Raw genomic sequence first — 25,945 nt, 5'->3', positions numbered from 1 at the left:
ATGGCTGTGGGGCAGTGTCCAGCAGGAATCCAGCTGTAACGATCCAACCCCTCTATCCAAATCATTCATTCGTCTGCCTCAGTTCCACCTCTCCCTCCCCTCATTCCAGCGCATATTCAGTCAGTCCCAATACCAGGGGAGGTAACAGTTTCAATAACCAAAACCCATGACGGAACCATTTGGAACATTCCGCACTCCAGTCGGTTACAAATCGAATGTTAAGTTACAGCCTCTTTTCCCCCCCAGACTGTTCCCCCCAATTCACCCCTAATTCAAGTCCAGCCAGCTGAACTGACGGCGGCATCCGTTTTCACAGGACACCATAATATTCAAAGCACCGCGTAGATAAGAGTTTAATGAAGCAGTGGAAAGACACACAAGGTACTGTACATGTCTCTGCGTGTGGCGGATCGGAGAGACAGGACAGAACAGGCCTCGAACGACCGGTCACTTCCTTGTATGCCATAAAGGTTATAATTCAGTTGTGGACACCAGCTTCAGCACAGCTCCAGAGGGGAAACACAAAACATTTCCTGATACTCTTCTGTCAGTTCCCGCTCGCTGACGCCGTCAGAATGTGCACAGTATGTGTGAGCGTGGGACTGTGCAAGTTCAAATCTGTGTGAAGCACATGTGGGGGTGTGTGCGCGAGTGTCGCATTCTGTGAAGTGTGAGAGTCCAAAAGTGTAAATGTACTGTGTGTGTGTGTGTAACAATATGAGGACTGTGGGATGAAAAGGCTACAGGGAGGGATCCCTTACTGTCCATCCCTCACTCCATGTCTGCTTCAAGGGTAACAACAACCAACAGAGTCTAGCTAGTAGTGATGTGGATGGGGTAATACGTTTGGAAAATCAAATCGCAATATCGAAACGCAATACATACCGTATCGGCACCTAGGTATGGTGATATCGTAGCGTGTGGTCCCTGGTCATTCCCAGGCTACTGGTAGCTGTGGTAACTAAATGCAAAGTCATAGCACCGAGCTGCCGTGAGTTGGCAGGCGAGCGGGCAAATTCATAGGCGGCAACAACAGGCCTGGATGGACGGAAAGCCCTCAGGTCTGGGAGGTTGTGGACCTGTCTTGTTGAACTGCACATACAGACAGTCTGGTATTTTCCATTTAGGCTAAGGAATACAGGGGGAGGGGGGGTTCCTGTCTGTTAGTTTTAGCTAGCCCCTGAAACTGGTGTCAGTCTTGGGCCACCTGGTCTCAGTGGTGTATGCCTGTCCAGTGTCCACTCACTCTCAAGCCACACGTGTGGGTGTCCATTTTCATGTTTCACATCCCTGTGCTTTTTCCTTGTGCTCAGCCAGCCACTTACTGGATATCCTGTCAATTGTTATCGAGAACCCGTCGACTCCCTGAAGAACGACACAGTGAAACACACCACTGAATGATTTAAAAATGGTACCATATAGCCTCATCCAATTACAGTCAAGCGATGCCGTCAGCACCCGACTGACTGAGTTCACATTTCCCACTCCTTTCTTCATGCAACTGCCACAAGTGACATGCAGTTGAAAAGCCCATCACACACGGGTGTGAAAGGGGCCATAGGGTCAAGTTCATTGACCACTTCTGCAGTCAGACCCCCCCCCCCCCCCCCCCCCCAGTAGGGACAGGAAACACAAAGCTTTATGACCTCTATACAGTGTGTGTGTTCTATTGTGTACGCTACCTTTGGTATAGAAAGTCAAGCATCTAATGGTTCTGGGTAGACTGAGGGCCTTGGTCCCCAAGGAGGATTCTACTACTCGTTACTTCAGGGCCCTTGCCCCACACCAATGACTATTTTTAGGGGAAACCGTGTCCTTATTGGAAGTAATGACAAGGAAGTTTAGCTATCAGTGTGACTCAACTGTTACATGTTTGGTTGCAATGTAGGCTAAAAACAAGTTCAAAATTGTAGCCACAGTTCAGTGCACTGGCTGTGAGGTGTTGACTATGTGTCAAAAATATATTGCCTTGTCAGTTAAATAATTCACTTACATTTATCAACATGAAACAACATGTCGTGTGTGGCATTGGCAACTACTCTAATCGCTATCGGCAAATGGAGTTATACTTGTGGGCAATTAATTTCTGCAGTCTTTTAGTTTGCTCACAGAAACGCATCCACTCTGAATTAACATGTCCGTCTGTCTGTCTGTGTTCATGCCGGCGCGGTAATGGTTGTTGCCCAGCCCCACTGATTATAACAATGTTACCAAATACTCATTTATTAACGCAATGCCAAAACCTAATGGCTGAACGACACACTGATATATTACATGCATTCTTGACATAAAACTACTAATTACTTGTGCTCTCCCTATCACACACACACACTACTCTGACCCCCAACAGAGTCGCATTTCATTACAATAATCAATAATTTAAAAAGGACCAGCCTTTCATCTGGGCCCAGGCCTCACAGATGTCGCCAACGTCAATTGCTATCAACCCCTCCTCCCCTCCCTGCATCCATCACGGTCAATTTCAGTAGAGGCATTCATTTTTAAAGCGGCCCTGTCATAGGGATTATGAAACAGCAAGTCTCGATGCTGGTGGTAAACATGGTGGAGCAGGTCCAAAAACTGGGTTGGTTTCAGGCTATGTAGCATTTTAGTTATTAAAACTAATAATCTTGTTTTAAATGTGTGCAACCAAGGGGGAGAAACTGTGGAACTAACTATTATGCACTATTTTCGCGTCCTGGGAACAATCTCAATGCACAATAGTGCACGTCATGTGGGTACATTCCTTGACGTTAGCAGGTTTATGAAGTCCCATGCCAGCGATCTTTGGCGTCTGGATGCCACAATATAACAACAAGATCAGACTTGAAACGCACGCAGCTGGTTTGACTCAAAGAAACAGAAAGTTGCGCTGCGAGTGTAGCCTATTCATCAAAAACGTAAACAATGAAACAATCAAGATAATGACATAGTCCCGCCGTAGATCAACTCAGGCCAGGGCCCAACTAATTTATTCTTGTTCTTTACCTTTGTATCTCTCCAGAACATCTTCGTACGCCTGGGCGAATTCCTTTTCCTGGGAATGGTTGGTCGGCAGTAAACCCGGGATGAAGCCGGCCATGGTGCCTCTGTTACCGGTGGCCATCAGCCGAATGGCCCACTACCGCAGTAATCCAGGACGGTGGATCCGGGTCCTCTCCTCGCCAACGCAGCTGTCAAATCCGTTTAGCTTTGAAAGCCACGGTGGATGTGCTGCTCCTCTCCGGTGTTTGCTTATAAATGTAGCAATTCGCGAGGCCAATTAATTGGTTGGTTGAAACAAACGTGAAGCGGCTCACTTGACAAGTCCAGTCATCCCCAGTTTGCATGCAATATGTGAAGAAGAAAAAATATAGGCTACAGAAAGCTCCAACCTTGGTTTTATCCTATATAAAAATAAATGTCTGTCTATGTGAACGTTATAGCCTACTGATATTTAATTTATCGACCCATTATTGTCCAATGTGTCCGCCAAACCACAACAGCAGGAGCATCGTTCGCCGTCTTCTTTTGAACTCAACCCCTTCAGCTACCTTCCTACCCGGCGAATATTTTTTTTATGTGCGTGCGTGAGCGCGCCCCTGAAGCGTGTCTGCGTAATGGCAAGTCGGGATCGTAGTGGGCTGGCTCCTTCCGAAATCAGAAGAGAGGCTCCACTGAAATTGTATCTGGACGCCGGTTCGTATATCCCCTTTTTTGTCGATGTCTTTATTCAATGAAACCGCTTTAGCGTCTCTGAATGCTTCTTCCCAGCACAATGGCCGCTTCTATAAAGTCACGGCTTGTGTGCTGCGACTCTCCGCCTGCCTCTCTTCCTCCCTCTCAGGTTTCTATATTCTCCCTGGAGTGGCTGTCATCCATCCCTCTCTACCGGCCATGCCAGAAACCTACACCAGAGGAAATGTATCGCTATAGGTCAATAGATGGCTGCGGTGGCAGACATGTGCGTAAAGTAGTGTTGGAGCGCCCCTCGGTGGTATCCGGACCGGTGTAATGGCACTTCCTTTTACTCAAAAAGATGGCGTGTCCAGTAATCAGCTTTGAGGATAGTTGCTTTTGTCTTGGGCTGAACCCGCCATCTAACGGCAATGTAATGTAATGCCATGCCAGTTGAGCCCTTTAAAGGTCCACTGTTCCAACCACAATCCACACCCATCACAACAGTTTAAATGAATGTGCTGTATTTCCTCAATCTCTCACTTCTTGCATGGAGACTAAAATCAAGATCGTCATTTAGGTCACTCCATTCCAGAAAAATAAGGGCACACAATGAGGGGGCTGGCTGCACAGCTACCACCGCACATTATGTGTCAGGGTGCCACACCAGGACATACAGGTGAAGCCAATTATTCAATGAACACACAAAAACATCAATAGACATCAATGGGCTGGATCCATTGTCCTCATATATAATGTCAGGTGATCAAGATCCATAACATCCCATAGACCTAATCCTATAAGTGGCTCGTCTATAGCCCAGTATAATCAGTGAATGGCATGTTCACAGTAGCCTTTTCCATCGACAAGAGGTAAGGGAATCAAGACAGGTGAGACCGACGTGTGTTTGTGTCCGCCGTCCATAAGATGGGAGTCTGTGTGTAGTAGGCCTATGGGCGGGGCAGGAGACGTCTGTGTGTACGAGGATCTCAGAAGTCCAGACAAATGCGTCAGTAGAGGGATACCCACCATAGCTTTCTCCAAGCCCAGCCTTACCCTGACCAATACCATACTGTCATAGTGCTTCCTAGCCTGACCTGACATCAACCGGACATCATCTCTCCGTAGCCAGGAGCTGTTATGCATCATCAGCATTTCCTCAGTACTGTGGATAATGCAGACATGACTAGTGGAAAATCAACGTTTATAATCCATCCGCAACGGATTCGTTCAGTCTGAATATTATGGAATACAAGAACATTACTAAATAAATAGGGATAAGAAAGATTTATTTTGGTCCCCAAAATGTAGGAAGTGAGGCAAAGAGGGAGAAAGAAATGGAGAGAAATAAAGTGATGCTAACTTCCCCATGAAATTATTCAGAGCAACTCCATGGAGATATTTTCTTTCTCTCATTCTTTTTACTCAGACATATGTCTTGTCAGTTTCTCTTTGTCACCCCCCCCCCCCCCCCCCCCCCCCCCCCCACCACCCACACTTCTCTCTTTCCAAACACACTCACACATCCAATGATCCAGTCATGAAGGCTTTGTATGAATACAAACCCACACAGTGTAGACCTTCAGCCGTCAGACCTGGCAAGCACACAGACACCACACACTGAGTTGAGTCGCACTGACTGAGTCTAGAGTTTGGCAAATGAATGCAAAGCATGACAGCCAGATGTTGTCGTTGACCGTCCATTGGCTACCGCAGCAGTGCACACATACACAGACAGTCACACACACACACATACTGTAAACCCATACACACACATAGACAGTCACACACACACATACTGTAAACCCACACACATACTGTAAACTCACAAACACACACACACATACTGTAAACCCACACACACACATAGACAGTCACACACACACATACTGTAAACACACACACACACTGTAAACACACACACACGGATCACCACCAAAACAGACATATGATACAGTAATATATATGTAAAGAGTAGAGGAAGAGGTAATAGTGATGGGAATGACCTCAAGGAGGGTGACGTGACTCGGATGACATTCAGTTTACGGGACATCGGTAGATCCACTGACTGCTTGGACACTGTTATCATTTTACGGCTGCAGTTGTATAGTGTTTCCTCTTCTTGTATGTCGGCTATTCATTGATAGCTCCTGTACTTTAGCATACAGACACCGAGCATAATCCTTCCAGATGAACATGGGTTCACCCCAAACGGTTTGACATACATTACTGTCTAATAAGATTCCCTCCGTGACCAGAACTATCTTTACCATCATCAGATAATAAGAATAGCTGATATAGTCGAGACATAGGATATCCCACCAATCACATAGTGCCTTCAGAAAGTATTCACACCTTTGACTTTTTCCACATTTTGTTGTGTAACTGCATGAATTTAAAATGTTTTAAATTGAGATTTTGTGTCACTGATCTATACACAATACCCCATAATGTCGAGGTGGAATTATGTTTTTAGGATAAGAAAATAAACGGAATAGAGCTAAGTGCAGGCAAAATCCTAGAGGAAAACTCTCAGAGACTGGGAGACAAATTCACCTTTCAGTAGGGTAATTACCTACTGAAGGCCAAATACACACAATACCCCATAATGTCAAAGTGGAATTATGTTTTTAGAAATGTTTACAAATTAATAAAAAATGAAAAGCTGAAATGTCTTGAGTCAATAAGTATTCAACCCTTTTGTTATGACAAGCCTAAATAAGTTCAGGAGTATACATGTGTTTAACAAGTCACATAATAAGTTGCATGCACTCTGTGTGCAATAAAAGTGTTTAACATGATTTTTAAATGACTACCGCATCTCTGTATTCCACACATACAATTATCTGTAAGGTCCCTCAGTCGAGCAGTGAATTTCAAGCACAGATTCAAGCACAAAAACCAGGGAGGTTTTCCACTGATTTGCAAAGAAGGGCACCTATTGGTAGATGGGTAAAAAAAATAAAAGAAGCAGACATTGAATATCTCTTTGAGCATGGTGAAGTTATTAATTACACTTTGGATGGTGTATCAATACACCCAGTCACTGCAAAGATACAGGAGCCCTTCCTAACTCAGAGAGAAAGCAAACCGCTCAGGGATATCACCATGAGGCCAATGGTGACTTTAAAGCAGTTATAGAGTTTAATAGCTCACTTGGTAGAGCATGGCGCTTGCAACACCAGGGTTGTGTGTTTGATTCCCACGGGGGACCAGTACAGAGAAAAAAAAGTATGAAATACATGCACTCACTACTGTAAGTTGCCCTGGATAAGAGTGTCTGCTAAATGACGTACATGTAAATATGAGAAACTGAGGTTGGATCAACAACATTGTAGCTACTCTACAATACTAACATAAAGTACAGAGTGAAAAGAAGGAAGCCTGTACAGAATAAAAAATATTCCAAAACATGCATCCTACTTGCAATTAATGCACTGAAGTAATACTGCAAAGAAATAACCTTTTAATCCTGAATACAAAGCGTTATGTTTGGGGCAAATCCAACACAACACATCACTGAGTACCACTCTTCATATTTTCAAGTATGTTGGTGGCTGCATCATGTTATGGGTATGCTTGTCATCTGCAAGGACTAAGGAGTTTTTTAGGATAAAAATATACAGAAAGAGCTTAGTGCAGGCAAAATCCTAAAGGAAAACTTGGTTCAGTCTGCTTTCCAACAGACACTGGGAGACAAATTCACCTTTCAGTAGGGTAATTACCTAAAACTCAAGGCCAAATATACACTGGAGTTGCTAAACAAAATGACATTGAAAGTTCCTGAGTGGCCGGCCTAGTTATATTTTGGACTTAAATCGACTTGAAAATCTATGGCAAGATTTGGCTGTCTAGCAATGATCAACAACCAACTTGACATAGCTTGAATATTTTTTTTTATAATAATGGGAAAATATTGTAGAATCCAGGTGTGCAAAGCTCTCAGAGACTTAACCAGAACAACTCACAGCTGTAATTGCTGCCAAAGGTGATTCTAACATCTAACAAGTGACTCTTGCTTTAAACAATGCTACCTTATATAAATGTTACTTACCCTACATTATTCATCTCATATGCATACGTATATACTGTACTCTATATCATCGACGGTATCCTTATGTAATACATGTATCACTAGCCACTTTATACTATACTATGCCACTTTGTTTACATACTCATCTCATTTGTACATACTGTACCCGATACCATCTACTGTATCTTGCCTATGCTGCTCTGTACCATCACTCATTCATATATCCTTATGTACATATTCTTTATCCCCTTACACTGTGTACAAGACAGTAGTTTTGGAATTGTTAGTTAGATTACTTGTTATTACTGCATTGTCGGAACTAGAAGCACAAGCATTTCGCTACACTCGCATTAACATCTGCTAACCATGTGTATGTGACAAATAAAATTTGATTTGATTTGATTTTAATAAAGATATGTTTTATTTTCTATAAATTCTTAATAATAACTTCCATTTTGACATGAGTATTTTGTGTAGATCATTGATTAAAAAAAAGACAATTAAAACCATTTTAATCCCACTTTGTAACACAACAAAATGTGGAAAAAGTCATGGGGTGTGAATACTTTCTGAAGGCACTGACCTCAAGGCAGTTTCCCAAACTCGGTCCTGGGGCCCCCACTGAGTGCACCCTGAGTGGACCGAGTTTGGGAAACCCTGCCTAAAGACAAGTCTGCCAGGATCTTTAGACAGGGACCAAATCATTATTTTCCCATTATATCCCCATCTAGTGGTCATTGGTGCCAACTACAACTTTCTATCTGACCCTGCACGATAAAAGAAGCACTGATGAAACATGATGAAATGCGCTAGTCATCTTTGTTTTAGCACGCTGAGTCCAGCTGCAGAGTGAATGAGGCGTACGAGACATGCACACACACACACTATGAGGCATGTTGCCTCTCTACAGCAACCCAGTTTCAACATTTTAGCCGATTGCATTTTTCTACGCACTGATTTAGCCCGCTAAGTGGCTAATTTGTCGCTCATGTTGCAAAGCACCTTTTATGGCAAAATATTGAATCAGGTCTATTGTGAATACATATAGCCCCTTGGCTTGGGTTCTCAGAGTGTTCTGAGGTTGTGTGTATAGGGCCTCTGTTGACGTGTGTTTTAACTAGCCGACATAATTAACTTATAGCGAGGCATTCCAGTTCCCTTTTCCCATTCCAAATGGCTCAGATCCACCCTCAGTCTCTTTCTCTATGTTTCCCCTCCACATATACTCTCTCTCCTTTTTACATGTCATCATTACTCTTCCTCCCATCCTCCCCGTTTGAGCCTTGCCCCCTTTTCCCTGTCTGCCCTCCTTCCATCTTCCTCTCTGTCCATTCTCTCTTTTTTTTATTTTAAATGTGGATTCCTCTTTGGGTTCGGTACATCCCTCACTCGACCTTCTTCCGTGTCCAACTTCAATTCAAATTCAAATGCTCGCTCTCTCTGTTTCACTATTTATTTTGGCCCCTTTTTCTCACTTTTCCAGTGTCTTTCCTGCTCCCTTCATAGCCATGGAAACCGGGAGACCGGGAGAGTGTGCATGCAGGTCGCCTTGGCAACATGGGAATGGGGACGAGCCAGGCTAGAAGCTGTCCTTTGAGCTGCCTGGTGAAAATTGTTTGAGCAAGAGCTCAGGCAGGCAGTCGCCTAGACACCTCAGTTCCAAGCAGGCACCTTATGTCATTTCCCCCAACGCATTCACTCTGCCTCCAACCGACATTCGCACACACTCATTACACATGCACGTTTACACATAGGCTATACAAATCAGCAAATATCCAAATCCCTCAAGTCAAGACAGTTACTTGAAAATAATTTGATAAATAATGCACAATAGCAGGACATTTTTGAACTGTTTTTGAACTGTTTTGAAAAGAACGTTCCAATTCATGAGACAAATGTAGCCTTTGTTCCATGTAACATGCAGATGCTCCTCAGCTTAATTTGGTCAAATGAATTACATTTCATCTAAATATATTATATTATAAAATGACCAGACATGCTAATATAAACAGTCACACTTGCTTTCATACTACTTAATATTGATTCTCACTTCATCCTCATCCTTCATCCTCAATTGCATCCAAAATGAAAACCAATATGAAATATTGAATAAAAACGACACCACACAACACCTTTTGTTGCCAATAGCGTGTTCCACTGTCAACACTGATACAAAAAAATCTCTCTCAAATTACAACAGTAAGACAGACACAGCCCACTCACACACACACACTCTCGTACGCACGCACACACACACACAGCCCAAACCCTGGAAGGCTGGCACCACAACACATCAGGACAGCTGTGAATTCCAGCTCTTCAAAAGAGGAGACGGTCAAATGACGGTCAAATGACCAGTACGGTCAAAACCTCAAAAACACGGGTTCAACAGAGAAAAAAGGGTTAAAAAAAGAAGACTTGTGTCACAATCGCTTCAAGTAAACAGGCAACCAAAAAAAGACCTGTTTGTAGTTTTAGCATGACAATTTAGTTTCTCTCACACTCATTTCTCTTGACCTCTGTGTAACGGTCTTCTAGGTGTGAAGGAGAGTCGGACCAAAATGCGGCGTGTAGATTGCGATCCATGTTTATTGTGACTATAGCAACATGAATCCAAATACAAACAGTGCAAAATAATAAACGTAATGAAAACCGAAACAGCCTAAACTGGTGCAAACTAACACTAAGGACAATCACCCACAAACACACAGTGAAACCCAGGCTACCTAAATATGGTTCCCAATCAGAGACAATGACTAACACCTGCCTCTGATTGAGAACCATATCAGGCCGGACATAGAAATAGACAAACAAGACATCCAACATAGAATGCCCACCCAGTTCACGTCCTGACCAACACTAAAACAAGGAAAACACACACGAACGATGGTCAGAACGTGACAGTACCCCCCCTCCAAGGTGCGGACTCCGGACGCACAACTTAAACCTATGGGGGAGGGTGTGGGTGGGCATCTGTCCGCGGTGGCGGCTCTGGCGCTGGACGTGGACCCCACTCCATAACAGTTTTAGTCCACCTCCTTAGCGTCCCTAGATAGGTGACCCTTCTTAATGACAGCTCGGGACAGAGGGTCAGCTCGAGACAGAGGGGCAGCTCGGGACAGAAGTAGCTCGGGACTGATGGGTAGCACAGCACTGAGAGGAAGCTCAGGCAGGTAGTTAGATCCGGCAGATCCTGGCTGGCTGGCGGTTCTGGCAGATCCTGGCCGGCTGGCGGTTCTGGCAGATCCTGGCCGACTGGCAGATCTGGAAGATCCTGGCCGACTGGCAGATCTGGAAGAGTCTGGTCGACTGGCAGATCTGGAAGAGTCTGATCGACTGGCAGATCTGGAAGAGTCTGGTCGACTGGCAGATCTGGAAGAGTCTGGTCGACTGGCAGATCTGGAAGAGTCTGGTCGACTGGCAGATCTGGAAGAGTCTGGTCGACTGGCAGATCTGGAAGAGTCTGGTCGACTGGCAGATCTGGAAGAGTCTGGTCGACTGGCAGATCTGGAAGAGTCTGGTCGACTGGCAGATCTGGAAGAGTCTGGTCGACTGGCAGATCTGGAAGAGTCTGGTCGACTGGCAGATCTGGAAGAGTCTGGTCGACTGGCAGATCTGGAAGAGTCTGGTCGACTGGCAGATCTGGAAGAGTCTGGTCGACTGGCAGATCTGGAAGAGTCTGGTCGACTGGCAGATCTGGCTGCTCCATGCTGACTGGCAGCACTGGCTGCTCCATGCTGACTGGCGGCCCTGGCTGCTCCATGCTGACTGGCGGCCCTGGCTGCTCCATGCTGACTGGCGGCCCTGGCTGCTCCATGCTGACTGGCGGCCCTGGCTGCTCCATGCTGACTGGCGGCCCTGGCTGCTCCATGCTGACTGGCGGCCCTGGCTGCTCCATGCTAACTGGCAGCTCTGGCGGCTCCTTGCAGACTAGCAGCTCTGGCGGCTCCTTGCAGACTAGCAGCTTTGGCGGCATCCTGCAGACAGGCAGCTCTGGCGGCTCCTTGCAGACTGGTAGCTCCTTGCAGACTGGCAGCTCTGGCGGCCCCTGGTTGACTGGCGGCGCTGGCGCTGGGCTGACTGACGGCACTGGCGGCCCCTGGCTGACTGGCGGCACTGGCGGCCCCTGGCTGACTGGCGGCACTGGCGGCCCCTGGCTGACTGGCGGCACTGGCGGCCCCTGGCTGACTGGCGGCACTGGCGGCCCCTGGCAGACGGGCGGCGCTGGCGGCTCCTGGCAGACGGGCGGCGCTGGCGGCGCTGGGCAGACGGGCGGCGCTGGCGGCGCTGGGCAGACGGGCGGCACTGGCGGCGCTGGGCAGACGGGCGGCACTGGCGGCGCTGGGCAGACGGGCGGCACTGGCGGCGCTGGGCAGACGGGCGGCACTGGCGGCGTTGGGCAGACGGGAAGCTCCGATGGCGCCGGGCAGACGGGAAGCTCCGGCAGAGGCGCCGGGCAGACGGGAAGCTCCGGCAGAGGCGCCGGGCAGACGGGAAGCTCCGGCAGAGGCGCCGGACAGGCGGGAGGCTCCGGCAGAGGCGCCGGACAGGCGGGAGGCTCCGGCAGAGGCGCCGGACAGGCGGGAGGCTCCGGCAGAGGCGCCGGACAGGCGGGAGGCTCCGGCAGAGGCGCCGGACAGGCGGGAGGCTCCGGCAGAGGCGCCGGACAGGCGGGAGGCTCCGGCAGAGGCGCCGGACAGGCGGGAGGCTCCGGCAGCGCTGGAGAGGAGGAAGGCTCTGGACGGATGGGCCGGAGAGACAGCCTGGTACGGGGAGCTGCCACCGGAGGGCTGGGGTGTGGAGGTGGTGACGGATAGACCGGGCCGTGCAGGCGCACTGGAGCTCTTGAGCACCGAGCCTGTCCAACCTTACCCGGTTGAATGGTCCCGGTCGCCCTGCCAGTGCGGCGAGGTGGAATAGCCCGCACTGGGCTATGCAGGCGAACCGGGGACACCGTGCGCAAGGCTGGTGCCATGTAAGCCGGCCCAAGGAGACGCACTGGAGACCAGATGCGTAGAGCCGGCTTCATGGCACTTGGCTCGATGCCCACTCTAGCCCGGCCGATACGCGGAGCTGGAATGTACCGCACCGGGCTGTGCACCCGCACTGGGGACACCGTGCGCTCCACAGCATAACACGGTGCCTGCCCGGTCTCTCTAGCCCCCCGGTAACCACAGGAAGTTGGCTCAGGTCTCCTACCTGGCGTAGCCATACTCCCTGTTAGCCCCCCCCCAAGAAATTTTTGGGGCTGACTCCCGGGCTTCCATCCACGACGCCGCGCTGCCTCCTCGTACCAACGCCTCTCCGCTTTCGCCGCCTCCCGTTCTTCCTTGGGGCGGCGATACTCTCCTGGCTGAGCCCAAGGTCCTTTACCGTCTAATTCGTCCTCCCATGTCCATACCTCCTCGCGCTGCTCCTGCTGCTGCTTTTTCCTTTGCCCATTACCACACCGCTTGGTCCTGTTGTGGTGGGTGATTCTGTAACGGTCTTCTAGGTGTGAAGGAGAGTCGGACCAAAATGCGGCGTGTAGATTGCGATCCATGTTTATTGTGACTATAGCAACATGAATCCAAATACAAACAGTGCAAAATAATAAACGTAATGAAAACCGAAACAGCCTAAACTGGTGCAAACTAACACTAAGGACAATCACCCACAAACACACAGTGAAACCCAGGCTACCTAAATATGGTTCCCAATCAGAGACAATGACTAACACCTGCCTCTGATTGAGAACCATATCAGGCCGGACATAGAAATAGACAAACAAGACATCCAACATAGAATGCCCACCCAGTTCACGTCCTGACCAACACTAAAACAAGGAAAACACACACGAACGATGGTCAGAACGTGACACTCTGACCAGGAATTGGTGGAGTGCCTCCTCTCTCCCCCACACGGGTTAGTATATACAGTTGAATTCTGATAAGTTCACATAAGTGCAAAATGTTTAAGTATTAAACCTGTTTTTAAAACTTAACATGGCAAAGTGGGTGGGGTTATATCCTTCCTGTTTGGCCCTGTCCGGAGGTATCATCGGATGGGGCCACAGTGTCTCCTGACCCCTCCTTTCTCAGCCTCCAGTATTTATGCTGCAGTAGTTTATGTGTCGGGGGGCTAGGGTCAGTTTGTTATATCTGGAGTACTTCTCCTGTCTTATCCGGTGTCCTGTGAATTTAAGTATGTCTCTAATTCTCTCTTTCTCTCTTTCTTTCTCTCTCTCAGAGGACCTGAGCCCTAGGACCATGCCTCAGGACTACCTGGCATGATGACTCCTTGCTGTCCCCAGTCCACCTGGCCATGCTGCTGCTCCAGTTTCAACTGTTCTGCCTGTGATTATTATTATTTGACCATGCTGGTCATTTATGAACATTTGAACATCTTGGCCATGTTCTGTTTATAATCTCCACCCGGCACAGCCAGGAGAGGACTGGCCACCCCTCATAGCCTAGTTCCTCTCTAGGTTTCTTCCTAGGTTTTGGCCTTTCTAGGGAGTTTTTCCCAGCCACCGTGCTTCTACACCTGCATTGCTTGCTGTTTGGGGTTTTAGGCTGGGTTTCTGTACAGCACTTTGAGATATCAGCTGATGTACGAAGGGCTTTATAAATACATTTGATTTGATACACTTTAAAATGTTTTGTTTGAATGGATTGCAGTTCACCAGTCCCAATTTAAATGTATTATTTTCGATGGCTCAGTCTGGATATCTGCACGATTCACAACAGTTATCAGGAGCTTCTGTTACACACCACATCAATCCATTTCTTTGTATACATCTCTATTTAGTGCACAACAACCCCACTGAGCACACACTGGTTGAATGAACGTTGTTTCCAAGTAATTTCAATGAAATGGCATTGAACCAATGTGGAATAGACGTTGAATTTAAGTCGCTGATGGGTGGGACGCTGATTGTGTTTGTAAAGAGTAATGAAAGTAACAGAAATAGCAGGCGAAGAGCAGCTTGCATGCCTGAGGAAAGAAAAGTGGGATACATAACCATTCCTTTTCCACTATATCTTGAGTCGCTCCTTCTGTCACAAACACTTATCTCCCTTACAAAACCCAAGCTGGAACAATGGCAAGTTCACCGATGAAACATTTTTTGAAATCCTCAAGCCATAAACCTGACAGATTATTTTCTCTGATGTATTTGTAGCAGTATCACAACACTTCAGTAAAAGTACAGTACACTCTGTTTAAAAATATATATGCCTCGTTGCTGCCAATTGGAGTGTTGCTATGATATGTTTTTTTTGCACTCCCAACCCACATCCACATTCATAAGGGTATAGAGGGGTGGAGAGATGTAGCCTCATCCTCGCCACTCCCTCCCATACAGCACAATCATTACAAAGATAGCTCTACATTAGACTTAACAATATTCCAATGTGTAATAAAATGCTTGACGTTGTAAGGAAAACATTGCCACACATTTGCCTTCTGTCATCCCCGAATGAAGGGGGACCATTATCAGTTCCCATCTCTGCAGGTATACCCTCTACAGGTGAGTTTTGTAGAAGTACATACTTCCCAAATGTCTTACCTGCAACACGCACCACCGCCCTCTCGGCCGGGTCCAGCACAGAGTTGTGGGTTTTCCTCTTTCTCCTTTCTCCTCTCTCGTGTCTGGACGGTCGGTTCCAGGGTAGGGTGTCCCCAGAGGGGCCTTGGAGTCCGGACGGGCAGGGGGACAGGGAGCCCCCCGAGCGCTCGCTACGCAAAGACCGCTCGCTCCTCTCGCTAACGTAGGAGCGCTCGCTCAGTGTCTCCTCGTCCGAGGACTCCATCACGCCGGAGGGCTGGAAGAAAAGAGGGAATGGAGTAAAAGAGGAGGAGAAGAGATGGGGAAGAGTGTGGGGGAGGTGGTAGAAATAACAGCAGGGCAAAGGGGGGGGGGGGGGAAAGGGAGGACAGAGAAAAGAAAGGAAGTATGAGAGATAGGCAATGCTGTGTAATTCATCATCCACAGTGTAATCTGGCATAGTTTACGAATAATGCAAGGCTTCTTGTAATTAGTTTAAGTCACCTTGGTTACAACACAATGTGGTAAACTAATGGTGACGACAATAGGGAGGAGGATGGAGGAAGAATTAGGTTAACAAAACTGCCAGGTCTCAATGATGCTCAATGAGTTGGACGAGTTCAAAGTAATATGACAGCAGAAAACCATTACTCAACTTCCAAGATGAAGATGATTGACATAAAGGCAAAGAGGATGGCTAGACATCACAGCATCACTGGGGCGGTTGTGAAACCACACCACACTTCAATCAATAGTCAATGGAGAAGGACAGGAAAAGGACGAAATCAGGACAATTGAGCATCTTTCAAGCAACTTTGGCAACAAACAAGAGCAGTATGACTTCCATTAATCTACATTCATAATAGATGATTGACAGGTGCATCTTGGGGTCATGATGAAGATGGTTCAACTGCTGAGTCACTGAAGTAATGATGTGGAAAGACCAAGGGACAGGTTGATCGAATACCCTCGCTCCAGATTATATTAATACAGTCTGGGTCCTGGTCGATACTGGATTCTCTACTCGAGTCATGCAGAGAGAGGAGCTGAGGAGCATTGAGTTCTTCTGTGATCAGCTGCATGTGGATGGGACCCACGGGAGCATGGACTCGGGCTCTGTCCATCATATTGGGGATCAATACCACTGACCTCAGCACAGTGGTGTCTGGGGACTTTGAATGGGTTTTACTGTCTAAAGGCTGACCCAGTCATGCTAAATGACTGACACGATTTGATTCTGGTTTTATTCAGCTATTTTTCAGACCAGACCTTTGCAGTTTTACGTCTCATGAGGGTCCTAGTTGACCACAAAATCACCACGGTTTTCCATTTTTATCTAAATAAGGAAGAGTATTTTTTTTGAAAGAGTTTTGGCTTTCTATCCATAATTTTATACAAACTCCCTTACTACTGTAGCAGTGGTTAGGTAGTGTAAATATTTCATTGATATGTGAGTCGTAAGGCAAACAAGCTAACTACTATTTCCATCTGTGGTAACTGTGGCGAATTTCCTTGTACTAGTCTAGCCCTGGGCAGAATGCCTGCCCCACTTCCTCCAGCATGTCCCTTCCCAGCATCCTCAGCGTGCCGTTGGATCACTCAGTTTCCCTGCTGCTGCCTGACAGAGTGTTGGTTCTGAGGCGACCGGAGCCGGTGGTGTATAAATAGAGACAGAATGGGGGATTCAAAGCCACTCTGTGTCATTATGCCTTCATGTGGCATCGCGTGAAAGGAAGACAGCTTTTGAAAGAAAAGGCTGAAAAGTCTGAAAAAAATCTTAATTATTAAATAATTACCTCTCCAAAACAGCCCCCTCCTTTCTCTCCCTCTCTGTCACAGTCCTCTTCCCTCTCTCTCGATCTTTCAGTCTTCTTCCCTCTTTCTCCTCCCTTTCCGTCTCAGTTCTCTTTCCTCTCCCCCTCACTCTGTCTCAGTCTCAGTCCTCTTCCCTCTCTCTCCCACTCTCCCCCCGACAACAGCTGTTGGAGTTGCACCATGAAGGACGCAGAACAGTTGACTGGGTTGATTTATAAGATGTAACGAGGCTTCCGGGTTTGCATGGCCATGGATACAGGGTGTTCCCATCCACAGCTGAGACAGAGTGATTCCAAAACAGCATTCCTTCATAGTCTATGGACCGACTTACCGATGAACAGCTGTTGAAGCCTCATTGATAGTTGAACAGATAGTAGGGTTACCTAGGCATAAAGGCATATAATCCACATGGTTTTGTGTACATGTATGAATGATCTTGGAGACAGTTGAGCGATCCTCATAGATATAGGCCTCCAGCTATGAGTAACACTGACTAGACTCTCAACCCCGACTCACTGGCGATCCAGATATGCTCCGATACAGAAAGCCACTGTCATAAGTCACTGCCATTGAGGTGCTGCTGGAGTTGACTGTCTGAGGGAAATGAACATGGGAGTGAGAGAGAGGGAGAAAGGAGAGAGGGCGTTTGTGTACTCAATATGCAGGTTAGCATTTTTTTTCTTGTTCTGGAGGCAGCGCTGCAAAGTGGTCACTAGCTAGCACAGCCACAAAGTCAGAAAATCTGATTTTTTACCTAACCTTAACCCAAATGTTAACCACACTGCCAACCCTGATGCGTAACCCTAACCTTAAATTAAGACCAAAGAGGTAAATATTTTTTAAATAAATGTTTACAATATAGCCAATTTTGACTTTGCAGCTGACCTATCTAAGGGGAAATTGCTCATTTCTGCCACTAGGACAAGACTCAAGACAATAAACGTCAACCTGCACTGCGCATATGTGCGTGTATGTCAAATCAAATCACTTGTGCCGAATACAACAGGTGTAGACCTCACAGTGAAATGCTTACGTACAAGCCCTTAACCAACAATGCAGTTTTAAGAAAAATAAGTGTCAAGAAAGTACAGTTGAAGTCGGAAGTTTACATACACTAAGGTTGGAGTCATTTAAACTTGTTTTTCAACCACTCCACAAATGTATAATTTACAAACTATAGTTTTGGCAAGTCGGTTAGAACATCTAATCATGACAAGTAATTTTTCCAAAAATTGTTTACAGACAGATTATTTCACTTAGAATTCACTGTATCACAATTCCACTGGGTCAGAAGTTTACATACACTAAAACTGAGTTTAAATGTATTTTGCTAAGGTGTATGAAAACTTCCGACTTCAACTGTGTATACTCACATAAACTAAAGAAGAAAAAAAGATTAAAACAAATGAGAAAATAGAAAAATAACAAACAATTAAAGAGCAACAATAAAATAACAGCAACGAGGCTATATACAGGGGGTACCGGTACAGAGTCAATGTGGAGGATATATACAGGGGGTACCGGTACAGAGTCAATGTGGAGGCTATATACAGGGGGTACCGGTACAGAGTCAATGTGGAGGCTATATACAGGGGGTACCGGTACAGAGTCAATGTGGAGGCTATATACAGGGGGTACCGGTACAGAGTCAATGTGGAGGATATATACAGGGGGTACCGGTACAGAGTCAATGTGGAGGCTATTTACAGGGGGTACCGGTACAGAGTCAATGTGGAGGATATATACAGGGGGTACCGGTACAGAGTCAATGTGGAGGCTATATACAGGGGGTACCGGTACAGAGTCAATGTGGAGGATATATACAGGGGGTACCGGTACAGAGTCAATGTGGAGGTTATATACAGGGGGTACCGGTACAGAGTCAATGTGGAGGATATATACAGGGGGTACCGGTACAGAGTCAATGTGGAGGATATATTCAGGGGGTACCGGTACAGAGTCAATGTGGAGGATATATTCAGGGGGTACCGGTACAGAGTCAATGTGGAGACTATATACAGGGGGTACCGGTACAGAGTCAATGTGGAGGATATATACAGAAGGTACCGGTACAGAGTCAATGTGGAGACTATATACAGGGGGTACCGGTACAGAGTCAATGTGCGGGGGCACAGGTTAGTCCAGGTAATTGAGGTAATATGTACAGTACATGTAAGTAAAGAAACTATGTATAGATAATAAACAGAGAGTAGCAGCAGCGTAAAAATGTGGGTGGGGGGGGGTCAATGCAAATATTCCAGGTAGCCATTTGATGAGCTGTTTAGGTGTCTTATGAATTGGGGGTAGAAACTGTTAAGAAGCCTTTTGGACCTAGACTTGGCGCTCAGGTACTGCATGCAGTGCGGTAGCAGAGAGAACAGTCTATGACTAGGGTGGCTGGAGTCTTTGGCAATTGTTAGGGCCTTGAGCAGCTGACATACCAAGAGGTGATGTAACGCTCTCGACAGTGCAGCTGTAGAACTTTTTGAGGATCTGAATACCCATGCCAAATCTTTTCAGTATCCTGAGGGGGAATAGGCGTTGTTGTCCCCTCTTCACGACTGTCTTGGTGTGTTTGGACCATGAGAGTTCTTTGGTGATGCGGACACCAAGGAATTTGAAGCGCTCAACCTGCTCCACTACAGCCCCGTCAATAAGAATGGGGGCGTGCTCGGCCCTCCTTTTCCTGTAGTCCACGATCATCTCATTTGTCTTGATCACGTTGAGGGAGAGGTTGTTATGCTGGCACCACACTGCCAGGTCTCTGACCTCCTCCCTGTAGGCAGTCTCATCGTTGTCGGTGATCAGCCCTACCACTATTGTACCATCGTGAAACTTAATGGTGGTGTTGGAGTCGTGCTTGCCATACAGTCATGGGTGAACTGGGAGTAGAGGAGGGTACTGAGCATGCACCCCTGAGGGGCCCACGTGTTGAGGATCAGCGTGGCAGATGTGTTGTTACCTACCCTTACCACCTGGGGGCGGACCGTCAGGATGTCCAGGATCCAGTTGCAGAGAGAGGTGTTTAGTCCCAGGGTTCTTAGCTTAGTGATGATCTTTGAGGGCACTATGGTGTTGAACATTGAGCTGTAGTCAATGATTAGCATTCTCAAATAGGTGTTCCTTTTGTCCAGGTGGGAAAGGGCAGTGTGGAGCGCAATAGAGATTGCATAATCTGTGGATCTGTTGGGGCAGTATGCAAATTAGACTGGGTCTAGGGTTTCTGAGATAATGGTGTTGATGTGAGCCATGGCCAGCCTTTCAAAGCACTTCATGGCTACAGACGTGAGTGCTATGGGTCGGTAGTCATTTAAGCAGGTTACCTTGGTGTTCTTGGGCACAAGGACTATGGTGGTCTGCTTGAAACATGTTGGTATTACAGACTCAGTCGGGACAGGTTGAAAATGTCAGTGAAGACACTTGTCAGTTGGTCAGCGCTAGCTCGGAGTACACGTCCTGGTAATCCGTCTGGCTCTGCGGCCTTGTGAATGTTGACCTGTTTAATGGTCTTACTCGCATCGGAGAGCATGATCACACAGTCGTCCAGAACGGCTGATGGTCTCATGCATGCTTCAGTGTTTCTTGCCTCGAAGCGAGCATAGAAGTAATTTAGCTCATCTGGTAAGCTTGTGTCACTGGGCAGCTCGTGGCTGTGCTTCCCTTTGTAGTCTGTAATAGTTTGCAAGTCCTGCCACATCTGATGAGCGTCAGAACTGGTGTAGTAGGATTCAATCTTAGTCCTGTATTGACGCTTTGCCTGTTTGATGGTTCGTTGGAAGGCATAGCGAGATTTCTTATAAGCTTCCGGGTTAGAGTCCCGCTCCTTGAAAACAGCAGCTCTACCCTTTAGCTCAGTGCGGATGTAGCCTGTAATCCATGGCTTCTGGTTGGGGTATGTACCTACGGTCACTGCGGGGACAACGTCATCGATGCACTTATTGATGAAGCCAGTGACTGATGTTGTGTACTCCTCAATGCCATCGGAAGAATCCCAATACATATTCCAGTCTGTGCTAGCAAAACAGTCCTGTAGCTTAGCATCTGCGTTATCTGACCACTTCCGTATTGAGCGAGTCACTGGTACTTCCTGCTTTAGTTTTTGCTTGTAAGCAGGAATCATGAGGATAGAGTTAAGGTCAGATTTGCCAAATGGAGGGCGAGGGAGAGCTTTTTACGTGTCTCTGTGTGTGGAGTAAAGGTGGTCTAGAGATTTTTTTCCTTCTGGGCTCACATGTAACACGCTGGTAGAAATTAGGTAAAATGGATTTAAGTTTCCCTGCATTAAAGTCCCTGGCCACTAGGAGAGCCGCCTCTGGATGAGCATTTTCTTGTTTGCTTATGGCCTTATACAGCTCATTGAGTGCTGTCTTAGTGCCAGCATCGGTTTGTGGTGGTAAATAGACAGCTATAAAAAATATAGATGAAAACACTCTTGGAAAATAATGTGGTCTACAGCTTATCATGAGATACTCTACCTCAGGTGAGCAAAACCTTGAGACTTCCTTAAAACTTCTTGATACTACCCATCCCGCATGCGGGAGCGTAATCATCGCCTCAAACGAATTAGCATAACACAGCGGACATAAATATCCCTAGAAAATGTTCCTATTCATGAAAATCACAAATGAAATATATTGAGACACAGCTTAGCCTTTTGTTAATCACACTGTCATCTCAGATTTTCAAAATATGCTTTACAGCCAACGCTAGACAAGCATTTGTGTAAGTTTATCATGGCATAATGCTATGCTAGGCTCTGCTAGCAGCAGGCAACATTTTCACGAAAATAAGAAAAGCAATCAAATTAAATAATTTACCTTTGAAGAACTTTGGATGTTTTCACTCAGGAGACTCCCAGTTAGATAGCAAATGTTCCTTTTTTCCCCAAAAGATCATTTTTGTAGGCGAAATAGCTCCGTTTGTTCTTCATGTTTGGCTGAGAAGTCACTACAACGCCAAACTTTTTTCAAAATTAGCTCCATAATATTGACAGAAACATGGCAAACGTTGTTTAGAATCAATCCTCAAAGTGTTTTTCACATATCTATTCGATAATATATCCGTCGGGACAATTGGTTTTTCATTAGAAGCGATTGGAATAATGGCTACCTCAGTACTTTACGCAAGATTTTCTGCGGGAGCCATCATGTGACCACTTGCTCAATGTGGTCCCTTACGGCTATTCTTCAACATAAATGCGTAAAAAGACGTCACAATGCTGCAGACACCTTGAGGAATACGTAGAAAACGTAAGCTCATTCGTAGCCCATTCACAGCCATATAAGGAATCATTGGCATGCAGCGCTTTCAAAATATGGGGCACTTCCTGATTGGATTTTTATCTGGGTTTCGCCTGTAACATCAGTTCTGTTGCACTCACAGACAATATCTTTGCAGTTTTGGAAACGTTATAGTGTTTTCTATCCAAAGCTGTAAATTATATGCATAGTCGAGCATCTTGTCGTGACAAAATATCCAGTTTAAAACGGGAACTTTTTTAGCCAAAAATGAAAATACTGCCCCCTAGTTACAAAAGGTTCATATTAGATTTCGTATACCACCTGTTGTTTACAAATAGACACAGACCGCTGCCCCTTGTCTTACCGGAGGCAGCTGTTCTGTCTTACTGATCGACGGAAAACCCATCCAACTGTATGCTTTCCATGTCGTTGATCAGCCACAACTTGGTGAAACATAAGATATTGCCGTTTTTAATGTCCTGTTGGTAGGATAAGCTTGATCGGATAACATCCAGTTTGTTATCCAATGATTGCACGTTGGCTAATAGGACTGATGGTAGAGGCGGATTACCCACTTGTCGTCGGATTCTTACAAGGCACCCCGACCTACGTCCCCGATATCTCTGTCTCTTCTTCATGCGAATGATGTGGATTTGGTCCTTGTCCAGTGTCTGAAGTCAACCCTTTGCGTCCGAGTCATTCTGGACAAATAATTTATCTTTAACGAGGTGAGTAATCGCTGTCCTGATATCCAGAAGCTCTTTTCGGTTGGTTGGCTTATCATTCTGCACACACCGCCTGTTATGTTGTGTAGCTACCAGTATAATGATGTTGTTGGACTGTAATGATGATGTCTCTCTGGTGTACCTGCCTGTCATGACAAGACACATAGTGCATGGGAGGAACAAGGCAATTCAGAGGCAAATGGCCAGATGCGATCGAGTAGACAGACAGACAGACAGACAGACAGACAGACAGACAGACAGACAGACAGACAGACAGACAGACAGACAGACAGACAGACAGACAGACAGACAGACAGACAGACAGACAGACAGGCAGGCAGGCAGATACAGACGGACATTACTTCCATTTTTTTAATTTTTTTTTTACAGCAAATACAACACAGAACAGTGCCACCTCTGTGACATTTTATTCCATATAGTTTGGTGGTAATTCCCTGATTCTTGAATATGTAATTAAATGAGGGGGCACTGCAGCTGAAAAAAGGTGTGAGAGTAGTAGACATAATATTCGGCAACAAGTGTGAAGTGTCTCACGGAAAAGGAGAAAAATATCATTCTGGTTTAAAATGGGACATTGATGACTACTTGATTGTTTATTTACTTTGACTAGTGTGGGCTAGACAGACAAACTGACCGTGTTAGCTTATGATTTATGATCAACACAAGGCTGCTCACAAAAGGAAAAGCCATCTGGTGTGTGAATCAACGGGGGACCTCTGAAACTTGCTTTCACCCGTAGCACAGATTTTTGCTATTTTCCAGACAGCCTTTGGTGTGAGGACGGCTGAACATAGACAGCTTGTGTAAAAACAGACTATAAATGTAGAACATTCCTTGATGCCGCTCTAGAGATGTATTACGATGGATGCACGGTCCCCATGGTATTATCACCTGTAATTAATTACATTATCGTAATCAAGGACACCTACTTCTATTCAGAAATCGAAGCTATTGTAACATAAATTACAATAGCTTGAATAACCACCTCTTGCATATGGCTATGGACTTAACGAAATTACAATAGGCCTTGGGAATGTTATGCTCTGTAGAAGAGGAGGTGTCTGTTGTAAGGAAAAGAGAAGCAAGTGCTTTAATATGTAGCGGTAAAGGTATGCATTTGAGCATCGGTCCTATTTGGAATTGTCGCGGGGAACAAAGTCAAGGAGCATACTGGAGCTATTTGTCCACAATGCCTGCAGAACGGGCTAATAACGTTCATCCGTCTGTTACGTGTGTCTTTTGTGTCTTTCTCATTAGTAGAATAACATTGTCAGGCTGTTGGACGTAGAAACCCTTCCAACCCCTTCTCATTTCTCATTTTCAAACACAAAGCACCTAAACCAGGAGCAAGCCTGGATAAAAAAAATCGATTTTGATAGGCATATGGGATACCTCATGTTTTTATCTAACCACAATAATAACAATTCTTAATAGATGAATTAGACCAGTAATTTTATGAATTACATTAAGATCGATTTATTACTACGCAAATAAGAACAGATATTGGACGTCAGGCTATGGGAATAGTTTTACCACATCGGTAATTAAAATGCAACAGAAAACCAACCATAATACATGTATTGTATCATATGTATTTCACAATCTAAAACGGCTGTCAATATGATTCAGATTACACATGCTGTGTTGCGCGACACCGAAACCTTACCGGAGAATAGCGGTTCCCGAGTCCGAATATCCTATAGGATTACAGAGACAGGGATGCTGTGTTATCTCCCTCCTCACGACAACCTTCTCTCCTCTTTCGGACGCACGTTTAGATACAGACTGTCTGACCAGGGCTGCGACTCAACCGTTTGTACCGAACCGGGACAAGGAAGAGATGAATACCACGACCGTGATTCGGTAATGGCTGTCTATTCCCCTCCTTCCTTCTCCCGTTCTTTCCTGTCTCAACACCCCCCCCCCCCCCCTCACTCACTCTCATCCGCCAACTTTCGCTCTCCCTCTCTCTCCTGACCTCATAAATGGGTAGGCAATTTAACAGGTTTAACATTTAACCCATAGCTATTGGAGATTTTTATTGAGGAGAAAAATGAATTTCGGTGTTTCAACGTCATCTGGGGCTCTGCAGCACGATTCGCGCACGAGCAACTGGCACGACGACGCACGCTATTTTTTTGGAAGGGGCGTTTACATTTGGAATATTTGTGGATGCATAGCAAACACGAAATGGCTGTTTAGCTACTGCTTTTGCAATAGGTTTTGCATGTGATCATATTAATCCTTAATCCATTGATCTATCATCCCTATTCTCCTATTTCTCCTGACCCCTCCAATATGTATTTATGTACAATTTAGTATTGTAGGTTCGTTTGTAGTTGCAGAACCTTCCCAGTCCTACAGGAGAGGCCAGTTTGTCCGGCCTGGAGAAAAGCTTGAAAGAATGATCCTCCCTCCATCCGCCGAGCCGTCAGAGAACGCGGCGGAATGTTGTCCGACAGTTCAGGATTAACTAGGCTCGCTGCTGATGTTTTAATCAAACAAAGGCCAAATGAAAAGCAGTGCAATTTTGCAACCTAGACTGGAGACTTGTTTCGGAAGGTAGCATAACTTTGGGCTGTGGAAGGTAACAACATTAGACTGCTTCAATTTACTGATAGGCCTATAATAAAGTATCCTTTTACATTAAGTTAATCAAAATAAGGGAAAAGCGCATTTCTGTAATTGACAATAAAACAGGTCAACTGCAAGGCAATAAAGTAGCACAATAGGCCTATAGTTTTGTAAAAGAAAATGCCGTGCTAACCAGACAGGCCAAAATCCCCTATCCCAAAAACTTGATGATAAGCCTAGATCTATCCCATATTGTTGCTTTTCACCTTGTCACACGGTCTAGATATAGTGTAACCCCAGGCTCTGACGTGATTCAGAACAGTAATGGTGTAACACTTTGACGTGAGTCAGG

At 46.0% G+C, this 25,945-nt stretch overlaps 1 protein-coding gene across 5 annotated transcripts in view; it reads right to left on the bottom strand.

Annotated features, from left to right (window-relative positions):
- Positions 1 to 24,904, bottom strand: part of LOC110496159 (microtubule-actin cross-linking factor 1) — a 273,689-nt gene extending 248,785 nt beyond the window's left edge. For 2 of the 5 annotated variants that reach the window (XM_036952697.1, XM_036952698.1), the window contains exons 1-2: positions 24,686 to 24,904; positions 15,240 to 15,495 (exon numbers count right to left, since the gene is read on the bottom strand). In XM_036952697.1, the coding sequence (XP_036808592.1) occupies positions 15,240 to 15,483 (244 nt within the window). In that variant the 5' untranslated portion in view covers positions 15,484 to 15,495; positions 24,686 to 24,904. Of the gene's footprint in view, positions 1 to 2,988; positions 3,822 to 15,239; positions 15,496 to 24,685 lie in introns of those variants that run through there. The other 3 variants (XM_036952699.1, XM_036952700.1, XM_036952703.1) reach the window with 3 other exon arrangements.
- Between the last annotated feature and the right edge of the window lie 1,041 nt (positions 24,905 to 25,945).

Source organism: Oncorhynchus mykiss, chromosome 18 (assembly GCF_013265735.2).
Source record: "Oncorhynchus mykiss isolate Arlee chromosome 18, USDA_OmykA_1.1, whole genome shotgun sequence".
Classification (NCBI taxonomy): Eukaryota; Metazoa; Chordata; class Actinopteri; order Salmoniformes; family Salmonidae; genus Oncorhynchus; species Oncorhynchus mykiss.
The sequence above is the reverse complement of the archived record's forward strand: the minus strand, read 5'-3'. Positions and strand labels throughout refer to the sequence as shown.